Source organism: Pongo pygmaeus, chromosome 5 (genome assembly GCF_028885625.2).
Source record: "Pongo pygmaeus isolate AG05252 chromosome 5, NHGRI_mPonPyg2-v2.0_pri, whole genome shotgun sequence".
NCBI lineage: Eukaryota > Metazoa > Chordata > Mammalia > Primates > Hominidae > Pongo > Pongo pygmaeus.
Window position 1 is genome coordinate 149,936,373 of NC_072378.2, and position 12,457 is coordinate 149,948,829.

The 12,457-nt window shown below is 37.6% G+C and overlaps 1 protein-coding gene and 1 non-coding gene across 2 annotated transcripts in view; one reads left to right on the plus strand and one right to left on the minus strand.

Moving 5' to 3' along the window:
- Window positions 1–12,457, minus strand: part of PPIL4 (peptidylprolyl isomerase like 4) — a 49,894-nt gene that overhangs the window by 8,202 nt on the left and 29,235 nt on the right. The window contains exons 11-12 of the mRNA XM_054491978.2: window positions 11,393–11,489; window positions 6,230–6,377 (exon numbers count right to left, since the gene is read on the minus strand). Coding sequence (XP_054347953.1) covers window positions 6,230–6,377; window positions 11,393–11,489 — 245 coding nt within the window. The remainder of the gene's footprint in view (window positions 1–6,229; window positions 6,378–11,392; window positions 11,490–12,457) is intronic.
- Window positions 10,994–11,055, plus strand: LOC129039741 (U7 small nuclear RNA). The gene has a single exon (XR_008503445.1). It is a non-coding gene; the product is annotated as a U7 small nuclear RNA (small nuclear RNA).

Consider the following 12,457-nt stretch of genomic DNA (forward strand, 5'->3'; position numbering starts at 1 on the left):
TTGATTCGTATCTACTATTTGGCTGAAATGAAGGATCAGATTCAAAAATATGGAACTGAAATAGCTCAACTGAAATCAGAACATGTCTTTACAGCAATCTGCAATATCAAAAATTCTGATTATGTACAGTCTTATTCCCAGCTCCCCACCCTTCACTCCCCCAAAACGTGGTCCCATTATTGATCTGCAATGAAACTACTAAAATTCCCACAAGAATCCTATAAGAAGATATCATTGAAATAACTTAGCAGGAAGAGATCTTAGATAAGTCAATAAGTCTTAAATAAGAAAATGGAGGCTGGGTGCAGTGGCTCACGTCTGTAATCCCAGCACTTTGGGAGGTTGAGGGGGATGGATCACCTGAGGTCAGGAGTTCAAAACCAGCCTGACCAACATGGAGAAACTCTACTAAAAATACAAAATTAGCCAGGTGTGGGGATGCATGCCTGTAATCCCAGCTACTTGGGAGGCTGAGGCAGGAGAATTGCTTGAACCTGGGAGGCAGAGGTTGTGGTGAGCCAAGATTGCCCCACTACACTCCAGCCTGGGCAACAAGAGTGAAACTCTATCTCAAAAAAAGAAAATGGATAATGTATACTTGGGTCTGAGCAATTAATTTTTAAAGTGTTTTATTTTATAACAGCTCCTCTCTAGATGTTCAAATACATCTTCCATGTTTAGAAACACAGAAGCTAGAGAGGAGAATTTTTTTTGAGACAAGGTCTTGCTGTCTCCCAGGCAGGAATGCAGTGGCGTGATCATGGCTCACTGTAGCTTCAACCTCCCAGGCTCAACCGATCCTTCCCACCTCAGCCTCCCAAGTAGCTGAGACCACAGGCATGTGCCATCACACCTGGCTAATTTTTGTATTTTTTTTGTAGAGACGGGGTTTCGCCATGTTGCCCAGGGTGGTCTCAAACTCCTGGGTTCAAGTGATCCCCTCCCACCTCGGCCTCCCAAAGTACTAGGATTACAGGCATGAGCCACCTCACTCAGCTGACCAGGCTTATGTTAAAATTATTATATTTCTTTAAAATTAGTTTTTAAACACTGGTAGAATCCTTTGCCCCAAAGATAATAAAATTGCTACATTTAATTCTACTCTTAGACCAGAGCCAATGCTCTTTCAAGGATACTTTGTAAAATTTAACTTTCTTAAGACTGCCCAAAGGAAAGGAAAATTCTGACGACTAAACTCCCAAGGGTCTCAACTCTATCACCAGATACTACTGTAGCAGACATAAATGTCAAGGCTTAAAATTCAGAGTGATGAATACCCATGGTTAAGGACTGGGTTTTAAGCAAATTATTAGTTATTCCATATACTGTCTAGATACTGTACACCTTGAGTTTGACAGTGTGTGAAAACAGATGTAACATGATTGTTATAGTAATAATCACAGTGTGGAATACAATATTATAAACTGATTTGTGATCTTCCACACAATTCCAATAGTTCTTGTCATATTATAAGAGTCCCTGAGGTAGAAAAAATGAGTAGGCATTTTGGTTTAGCCCTTCACCATCAATTTTCTAGTAAAATATGACATTCCGAGATAAAAGAATTTTTGTGATTCCTATAACATATACAAAATAGAAATATTCATATACGATTATATCTGTACATCTTGTACTTATTTCTGTATTGGTTGAGACAAACTTTCAAAATGCCGAGACTGCTGGCTGATGTATAAATTTATAAACTCCTCAGTACGTTATTATACAAATGAGCACTTAAGTGCTTTGAGTATTTAAAATAAAAGAGATAAAAGATTATGTAGCACTTCATTCTTTTAAAAATTTGAGGAAGCTGAATATTTGAATTGGACTGAAACTTTAAAATCACTCCTACTTGGGAGTAGTTTTCAAACCTACACAAGCTTTGAAGTCAGGTAGATCTGGGTTCAAATAGTCTTTGACATTTAGGAGATGTGTCGAACAAGTACTCTTAAGGTTAGAATAATTAGAGAAGGTTTCATGGAGAAGTTAGGATTTCAGATGAGCCTCAAAGGGTAAGTGAGCTTGGGTCTGAACTGGCTGCAAGAAGGCTAATAAAAGTAGTGTAAGTGAAAACTGAAAAGCAAGGAAAAATGAGCCCTGTATGTATGAAGGGGAAAAGTTAAAGTGGCTGAATGAAGCCATGTAAGAGCAGATCCTCTAAGTACATGCTAACACAGTGCTAAGAGCTTTAGGAGTGCAATATCCTCATTCTAGAAATAGGGAAACTGAGACTCAAGAGATCTGCACAGGTTGGAGATAATTTAACTTGACAACCAAAATGAAAAAGTGGGGAGTGGTATAGAATAATGGGGAAAAAATGCAACACCTGACTGAACCAAATAAATGTTAAAATTCTAGCTCTCCCACTATAAAGGCCTAAGGGCCTGTGGGATCAGTATCTTCATATCTAAAGTGAGATAAATGAATTAGATAAGCTCTAGGTCCTTTCCAGTATGAATTTTTAAAAGTTATATTATTTATACATTTAAAACATAAGACAAGATGATTAAACTACCATGTGGCAAAAAAAGAAAGGAAAAAACGAAGAACACAAAATGGCCAATTTAAAGCAATTAACCTAGCAAATGACTTGAAATAAGCAATCAAAAAAAGTCTAATCTAATTAAAAGCTATCCTTGCTCAGGTCTCTGGGACTAAATCAAAGATCTGGTTAAATCTTAGTCACCAAGATAACATTAAATCACTAAAATGACAGCAAAAGTACAGTCAAGAATACAAACATTATGAAAACCCTGGTGGAAAACGGACAACCAGCATGAATACTTCTCAGCAAGGCAACCCCCAGCTGAATACTCATTTCCTGTAACCCCAGTAAAACCCAAACCTCAACAACACAAAAACCATCTCTGGAATTAAGACATGAGGTGGAAAATTAAACACGTTTTCGAATTGATTAGTAAGGCTAGCTACTCAATAAAAAACAAAGAATTTGAAGAAATAAGTTAAAATACTCTTGAGAAACCAGACTCACCAAGCAAAACACTGACAAACAGGAAAATATGAACTATAGCTGAAATTTGTCTAGTACTGAAAATTCTCTTTAATGAATTTTTAAAAATAAAAAACAATCAAAATAATAAAAAATCGGGGGGCCATTAAAATCTTAAATACTGATGCTGAGTTTTATTAGAAAGCAGAGAAAATTAATGTACCTATATCATTAAATCAAAGTACAAAACTTTTTTAAAATTTAATATACTTTAAGGGGAGAAGTTAGGAGATCATTATTCAGAATTTAATAATTTTATAGTTAATATTGCCTTAAAATTTAAACTTAAAATTGCCTTAAAATCTTTTAAAAAATACTAATAGCATTCCCCCAAAATCTTGATGCTTTTACTCCATGCAAAATGAGAAGGATATTTGCTACTGTAAGGTTTCAGGTAATCAAACAGCAGAATCAGAAAGACTCACACAAAAAAACCACAACCAGTCTGAATTTTTTTAGACCTCTGATTATCTCAAACACACCAATGTTTATTTATCTCAGGCTTAAATTCATTGACGGTTCCATGTACAAGCGCAGAATGAAAAGCTGGAGCTAAAAGCAGCACATGGAGGGGGAAAGAATTCAGAGTTTTTAGTGGAAAACATGCTAAACATTCATAGGAATGTGATACAGCCACCAGTAAAGAAGACTGATGTGACCTTAGACTAAAGTAATAGAGTACAGACATTTAAGAAGGAGGAGATGTGTTCCTATTAGATCACACTGGAATATTATACTATGGGACAAATTTTATTAAAATAACATTAGAGTTTAGGAGATGAAACTGATGAGAATAAACCCCAGGTAAGAAGACGAGCAAGAGTAGTTAGGAGTCCAACTATGAAACTAAACTGTGGTTCCACTACTTACTAGCTGTGTAAAACTATGGGCAAGTAACAATTTTTTGTTCTCACTTTGTTGTGTGAAAAGGGGATAAAAGAACCCACCTTACATTGTAAGGACCAAAAAAATGGTTAACTACTACTACTTTTTTCTTTTATTTAAAATTTTTATAGAGACAGTGCCTCCTATGTTGCCCAGGCTGGTCTTGAATTCTGGAATCAAGCGATTCTCCTGCCTCAGCTTCCCAACATGCTGGGATTACAAGCATGAGCCACTGCACCTGGCCTACTACTACTTTTATTACCACCACTGATTCATGTGAGAAATATTTGCAGGAACCAACAAAAGTATGGCCTAAAAATGGGATGAGGCATGAATGATGGCAATCTTTAAACAGCTAAAGGGCTATAGAAAGAAGAAATTCTGTCTCTGTTGGATTATAGCAAAGAGCTAAGCACATATATCAAATATTTACTTGCTAAATTTTTTTAAATCAATAACCCATAAAACACATAAAATAGTTACCCACAGAGGGAAGAAGGAAAAGGGGAGGGAACAAGAACGGAAGCTAGGTTCTCTAAATGTACCATTTTGTAGATTTCACTTTGGAAACAGTTTTTAAAACTACAAAACAAAAAATTGTTAAAGCAACCCTTAAACATTAAAAAAAAAAAAAAAAGAAAAAAAGAAAAGAAACAGGGCTGGGCGTCGTGGCTCACGCCTATAATCCCAGCACTTTGGGAGGCTGAGGCGGGCAGATCACGAGGTCAGGAGTTTGAGACCAGCCTGGCCAACTTGGTGAAACTCCATCTCTACTAAAAATACAAAAATTAGCCAGGCATGGTGGCAGGTGCCTGTAATCCCAGCTAGTCGGGAGGCTGAGGCAGGAGAATCGCTTGAACCCAGGAGGCAGAGGTTGCAGTGAGCCGAGATTGCGCCACTGCACTCCAGCCTGGGCAACAAGAGCAAAACTCCGTCTCAAAAAAAAAAAAAAAGAAACACTTTAACTGAAATATGAATCTAGTTAATGTCATAACCACAGACAAAAACTATTCCAAGTAACTCTAAAACTAGTAATTTGCTTTAACAGTTTTAAAAAAAAAAAAGTAGTAACAATAATAGCCAGTGTAGAAAATGTTTGCACACGCATTTTTTTCACTGAATCTTAACAAAATGCCTGTGAAGTATTTCTCGCTTTTCACAGAGGATGAAACTGTGGCTCAGAAAGTTAAAGAACTTGTCAAGGTCACTTTGATGGCCAGCAGTATAGAAATGTAAACCTAGCTCTCCTGACAGCAAATCCTTGACTCTGCCTATCATACTACATTTCTCTATTTCTGCATCTTTGCTTGACATTCTCACCATCTTTTAAGTTCCCTCCCTTCTCACCTCAGCCCACTGAAATCCTTCTCATCCACCAGGGCCCAGAATAAATGTCTCTATGTGGTAAAACAAAAGCAAGGAGCTCTGATGTAAAAAAAAAAAAAAAAAAAAAAATTGTTTTTTGGAGATGTGGTCTGGCTCTGTCGTCCAGGCTGGAGCACAGTGGCACGATCTGGGCTCACTGCAACCTCAACCTCCTTTGCTCAAGCGATCCTCCCAAGTAGCTGAGACCATAGGGGCACACCACCATGCCTGGTCAATTTTGTGTGTGTGTGTGTGTGTGTGTATTTTTTGTCGAGATGGGGGTTTCACCACGTTGCCCAGGCTGGTCTCGAACTCTTAAGCTCAAGTGATCTACCTGCCTCGGCCTCCCAAAGTGCTAGGATTACAGGCATGAGCCACCGTACCCAGCCTGTAAATTGTTTTTTATTTAACTAAGAACCAAAGCATAGGTTGGAAATAATCACTTTTCTTCACAATAAATTTTCTTTGGGGAATTTTTTTTTTTTTTTTTACATGTGCTGTTCAGGAGAGCTTTTAGCATGCTAAAGTTAATTATCAGTGCTGTTTTTCTTATATACAATATGGCAGGATATAAATGTTTTATAGGACATAAAATCTCAAGAGCCCTTAAGTGCTACACATAACACTTGGTGATATATTAAGCAGATAAATGACAAAATCTTTTTCAGCACAACCACACTTGTTTCTGATGGGAATAAAGGAGTATCCACAGGTATGGAAATCACTCTTGCTTCACAGTGTGGAAGTATTTGATACATTAAGTTATGTCAAAAATGATCTTTTATCATTTGTGATAAATATTTTTGAAAATTAAAATCCAATACCCCAGTACAACCATTCTGCTTCTTAGGAACAAACCCATCTCTGCTTAGAACTATCACTTACCTCCTAAATTATATCAGTAAGACATCATTTACAGAGGGATAAAATATTTATTTCTCCACATCTAAGTCTGGACATTAGAGGTACCTGATTAGTATTTTTGATTGGCATGTAGTCCTCATCTTCTTTCTCTTCAGAGCAGTGACGGGTTTTCTTCTTGTGTTTTTTACTTGTGTGTGAGTGACTTGATTTTGAGTCTTCAGCCTGCTCATCTAATATAAGATCGTATTTTGTACTGCAGTAGTTAGTTAAGGATAAATGTGATAAATAATACTGATAAGACATCAAAACTTAAGATCTGGTAAAGAAAGGAGGTCATAAGGCTAAACGTAACTAAAGCAAAAAGCATCTCAAAAGAATAGAGTACATTTCTAAAACAAAACATTTTCTTTCATTATATAGTCAGGAGAAATGGAAAGAATCCTAATCCTAAACAATCTTAAAATAAAGACTAGTAGGCAAAAAAATTAGGAGGAAAAAATAAACATATTTGTCAATAATTAAAAAAATTTAAATTTAGAAAATGAGGGACATCTTTAACTAGAAAAAATTATTATAAATTCCAATGCCCAGAAAAGCTATATAAGATAACAGGTATATTTGTATGTCTCTTCTTTTAGTTCAATCCCACAAGAGGAAATTCAGCAATGCCTATCGAGTTATCATGTTTAAATTCTTTTTTTTATTATTATTATTTTTGAGACGGAGTCTTGCCCTGTTGCCCGAGCTGGAGTGCAATGGCGCAATCTCAGCTCACTGCAACCTCCGCTTCTCAGGTTCAAGCAATTCTCCTGCCTCAGCCTCCCGAGTAGCTGGGACTACAGGCACGCACCACCACGCCCGGCTAATTTTTTTTGCCTTTAGTAGAAACGGGGCTTCCCCATGTTGGCCAGGCTGGTCTCAAACACCTGACCTCGTGATCCGCCTGCCTTGGCCTCCCAAAGTGCTGGGATTACAGGCGTGAGCCACCACACCTGCCCATCATGTTTAAATTCTAATAAGAATTTATGAATACAGTTAAATGAACAAAAATATACATAAAAGCTAGGCGTGGTGGCTCACACCTGTAATCCCAGCACTTTGGGAAGCCAAGGCGGGTGACTCACTCGAGGCCAGGAGTTCGAGACCAGCCTGGCCAACATGGTGAAACCCCATCTCTACTAAAAATACAAAAATTAGCCGGGCATGGTGGCGCAACCTATAACCCCAGCTACTCGGGAGACTGAGGCAGGAAAATCATTTGAACCCAGAAGATAGAGACTTTCGTTAGCCAAGGTTGCACTACTACACTCCAGCCTGGGTGACAGAGTGGGACTCAGTCTCAAAAAAAAAATACATATATATACATGTATATATATATACACACACGTGTATATATATATGCATGATAGTATTACTTTTAGTAGCAAAGTGGGAACAACAAAATATCTAGTAATAAAGACATACTTAAATGCATTATAGTACTTCAGCAAGATATAATATTATAAACGAAGTTATCAACAATGATAAATACTACAGAAAAAACCCTAGAAAGGTGTTTACGAAAATTAACATGAAAAAAGCTTAAAGCAAAAACTACATATACTATACGATTATAACTTTACATAAGACAAGGCTTGAAAGAAACAAAGAGAAATAAAAAGTATCATGTGTCTAGGTGATGAAGCTATGAGTGAATCTTTTTAAATTTCATCTAAACGTGTTAAAAATGTTTTAATGTTTTAATTCAGAGATAAGTATTTTCTTAAATATACTATAATAGAATAAGATAAAATATAAAAGAGTTACAATTTCTGCTGAAAATAATCTCAACCTCAAAAGTGGATTTTGAGGAAGACTGACATGGGCTGGAATGGTGGTTTTCCAAAGAAAGCTTATGAGGAAGCCCAACAGGCAGAGCTATGCTAATTACATGTGGGACCACAGTAAACGCAGACACACTTCCCTCAGGACTAGAGGCTCGTGTCTGCTTCACAAAGCCACAACTCAACACTTTCCGCAGGAATGTCTCACTTCTACATAAGATCAAATGAAAGACACTGTCCCTCCTAGCTTCCCGTGAGATGGCTAAAGAGGGTTAGTCAGCTGGTACCATTCGGTTATGACTCCATTATCTCCAACTTCCCTCTTTTTACTATGCTATGCTGTTTCCGGGGCATCTTCTGGATCTTGCCTTTTCCAGATACACGTTCCATAGCTCCTGCCTATGATTTCATCCTAATGTGTGCTCTGCACATGCTGCTCCCTCTGTCCAAATTCTTCAGAGCAGTGTTTTTCTTTTTTTTTTTTTTTCCTGAGACTCAGTCTTGCTCTGTTGCCCAGGCTGGAGTGCAATGGCCCGATCTTGGCTCACTGCAACCTCCCCATCCAGGGTTCAAGCAATTCTCCTGCCTCAGCCTCCCAAGTAGCTGTGATTACAAGTGCACACCACCACACCCAGCTAATTTTTGTATTTTTAGTCGAGACAGGGTTTTGCCATATTGGCAGGCTGGTCTCAAACTCCTGACCTCAAGTGATCCACCCGCCTCGGTCTCCCAAAGTGCTGGGATTACAGGCATGAGCCACTGCACCTGGCTCAGAGCAGTGTTTTTCAAACTGATGACTATAATCCATCAATGGGGTACAAAATCTATTTAGTGGGCCACAACAGCATTTTAAAAAAAATACAGAAATACAGTAAATGCCACCTAAAAAAAATTTTATTTTGGTTCAAGTGTGTGTGTGTGTGTGTGTGTGTGTGTGTGTGTGTGTGAATGCTTGTACTGTGACTGTATTGGGTTAAGATAAAAACTGTATTTTTTTAATTTTTTTTTTTTTTGAGACGGAGTTTCACTCTTGTTGCCCAGGCTGGAGTACAATGGTGTGATCTTGGCTCACCACAACCTCTGCCTCCCGGGTTCAAGCAATTCTCCTGCCTCAGCCTCCCAAGTAGCTGGGATTACAGGCATCCGCCACCACGCCAGGCTAATTTTTTGTATTTTTAGTAGAGACGGAGTTTCTGCATGTTGGCCAGGCTGGTCTTGAACTCCCGAGCTCAGGTGATCTGCCCGCCTCAGCCTCCCAAAGTGCTGGGATTATAGGCGTGAGCCACTGCACCCAGCCAATTTTTTTTTTTTTAAAGAAAAAAAATATGGAGACCGGGTCTCGCTATATTGCCCCAGCTGGTCTCAAACTTCTGGGCTCAAGCAATCCTCCCACCTCAGCCTCCCACAGTGCTGGGATTACAGGCATGAGCCACTGCACCCAGCCTATTTCTTAAATGATGGATCATACGAAAGAAGACAGCACTCCACCTCAGCCCTCCTATCTTCCATATTAGTGTCACAGCTTTAATGTCACTTTTTTCAGTGTTGAGGGTATTCTCTAACCTCTCGCCCCCTATTATGAGTCCCATATCCCTTTGTAATATTTATTTGCAATAATTTAGACATATTTAGAATGGTAATTATTTAATGTCTGGTTTTTTTTCCCCACTCCAACAGTAAAATGTAAGCTCTATGTGGGCAGGAACTGAATATCTTTCATTACTAAACTGGGTATGTGACAGATGCTTACTAAGTATCTGTTGATTACTTGTCATACCCTCAAGACACTTGTTATATCTCCTGCTTCCTCACTTACCCACTATCTTGTACTTACCACTAAAATCAACACTTTTAGAAGACATCAAATCCCTCTCCCTTTGAATAAAACACAAATTTGTGAGCGCACTGCCCTCTTTTCTCCAATTTCTTCCCTGAGGTCTAGTTGGGCCAAGTTATTTCCTTCTCCTACTTCTATTTTTAATTCTTCTTATTAATAATCTATACTTTCAGTAATTTCTCTTTCTCTTAAGGCCCATAAAGTAGATGACACCATGCCTTCTTAACTGACTTAAGACAACTTACCTGCACATCAGACTATCCCCTAATGGCATTTCTCTCTTTTGCATCAACTTCAAAAGGCTAGAAGCTACACTATTCCATATAGGTATATGTGTGGTTGTTTCAATTAATTAAAATTAAAGAAAACTTAAAATTCCCCTTCTTCCAGTTATAGTTATTAGTAATAAGCCTAAATTTAATTTCAAAGATTTGGTAAATAAATATCAAATGTATTCCATTCATACCTTTTATGATTTTGAGCTTTCAATCATATGCCCTTGAATGTTGATCTTTTCTGACCAAATCTCAGCTTATTTGGTCTGTCTGCATGTGAAAGCCTCTCCTTATGCTGATTTTATCAGCTTTCTTCAGACTTTATCCAGTTCTAACACCTCACAATGCTTTATACATTGCAGACAATCAACACATCTTAAAACATGAATACAGACCAGGTCAACCTGATATTCATCTTTCTTGATGAGTACTTGGAAAAGAAATGTCTACATATGTGGAAAAAAAATCCCTGAAATACCAATAGAAACTAGGAAACAAAGACACCACTTACCAGAAAGAATCACAAAAGAAATAACTCTTGCAATGTGTGGAGTGATATATTTATAATGGGAAAAAATAGTGAACAAATTTAAATGTCATAATATAAACAGTATGTTTCATTACTTTTCACATGTCTCAACCTAAAACTTGGAAGAACCTGAAGTAAATGGTCAAGTCAATGGATTTCTTTTTAATCCTACAAAAGTGAATTCTTACACTCAGTAGAAGCCCAATAAATATTTGTTGTTGAAATTACAATATACTATACCGAAAGAAGTAACCTAACATTGTAACAGAGAACAATAGGATTTTGTTATCTAGATAAGGAAGTTAAACATAACAACAGTTAGCACAAAGGAATCAGCTTAGCAATAATAAATTTCTGATTATGAGGAATAGAAAACATTACAATTACATATAGAAAATACAAAGCTAGTGTTACAGATCTTTTAGAATTTGTCTAGTAGGCTTTCCGGTTTTTGCAGGAAAGCCCCCACAAAAAGAAAATACAAATCTTACCTGAAGATCTTCTGAGAATATGGTAAGTAGGAAAGTACTTAACCTAGAGTAGGAAAGTATTAATAAAAGAATTAGGCTACAGATTTCTTTCAACCTTAACTTTCTCCATACACTAGAGTGTAGTGAAAAAGCAAAGTATATGTAAGATCTTGAAAAGAGATAATGATAAACTAAGTTACTTCCTCACAAACAATCTGGATTCAGGAACTTTGTCTTCTATAGCTTTTGTGACTTTTCATAACACATCACACAGTACTCTACCACATAGCATATGGTCAATACATATTAACTAACTGATTCTTGGTAAGGATACTCCTGTTTGGGCTTTACTTTATCTTTCAGAACCAAATTAGATGGTTTATCCTGTTCTTTTTCATACTCCTTGAAATCACTCTTGGTGTATTTCCCACCTATTTATTAGGAAAAGAAAAAAAGAGCTTAGTAAAAAAACCACCTAATCAAGACCAATAATTATTTTATAAAAAGTAAAAGAGCTATTTTATAAATGGCATATATCGAGAGACAGAAAAAGGGAACAAAAGAATCATAGTAATTCCATCTCCATTACTAATTTAACTGAAATCAGACATCCATTTTTGCTAGGTAGCCACATGCTGCCACCTAACGATATATGTGAATATTACAACATCAAACTTTCAAATAAATTACACACAAATGCTGTGTTCAAGTAGAGCCATTGAGCCCATGAGAACATTAAGTCCAATGGAAAACCGAGGATTTGGGACCTGAGTTTAAGAGCTGAAAGACTTAAGTTTGAGAGAAGTAAGACTTTAAGAGACCTTTTAAAGATCTAACAAGATAGTGTGTGCCTGTAATCCCATCTACTCAGGAGGCTGAGGCAGGAGAATTGCGTGAACCTGGGAGGCAGAGGTTGCAGTGAGCCGAGATCGTGCCACTGCACTCCAGCCTGAGCAACAGTGCGAAACTCTGTTTCAAAAAAAAAAAAGATTTAACAAGAGATACTCTGCTGCCAAATGGCAACAGAGCATCAGGCAAATAGAAGAGGGCAGGATGTGCAGAAAATCACCAAACAGCTATGAGAGGAGAGGGTGGGTAATAGCACCAAAGACAAACTGTCTCTACTTTGAAATTCTAACTTAGGGGCAACTTTATTCCTCCCAAGTGCCAAAAATCCCTTCAGGAAAACAGGACCTACTGCTACATCCTAACTAGCTTGGTAGGGCTAGAAAGGAACAGCATTCAATGCAGCCTCTCTAATCTCAAGTCTAGTCTCCTATCAGATGAGAATTCAATTTTCAAGTCTCCTACTAGATGAGAATTCAATTCGTATCCATGTCCCAGACCTGTTGACTGCCCTGCCTTTCCTATCCCTCAACTACACCACTAGGAAATGCTG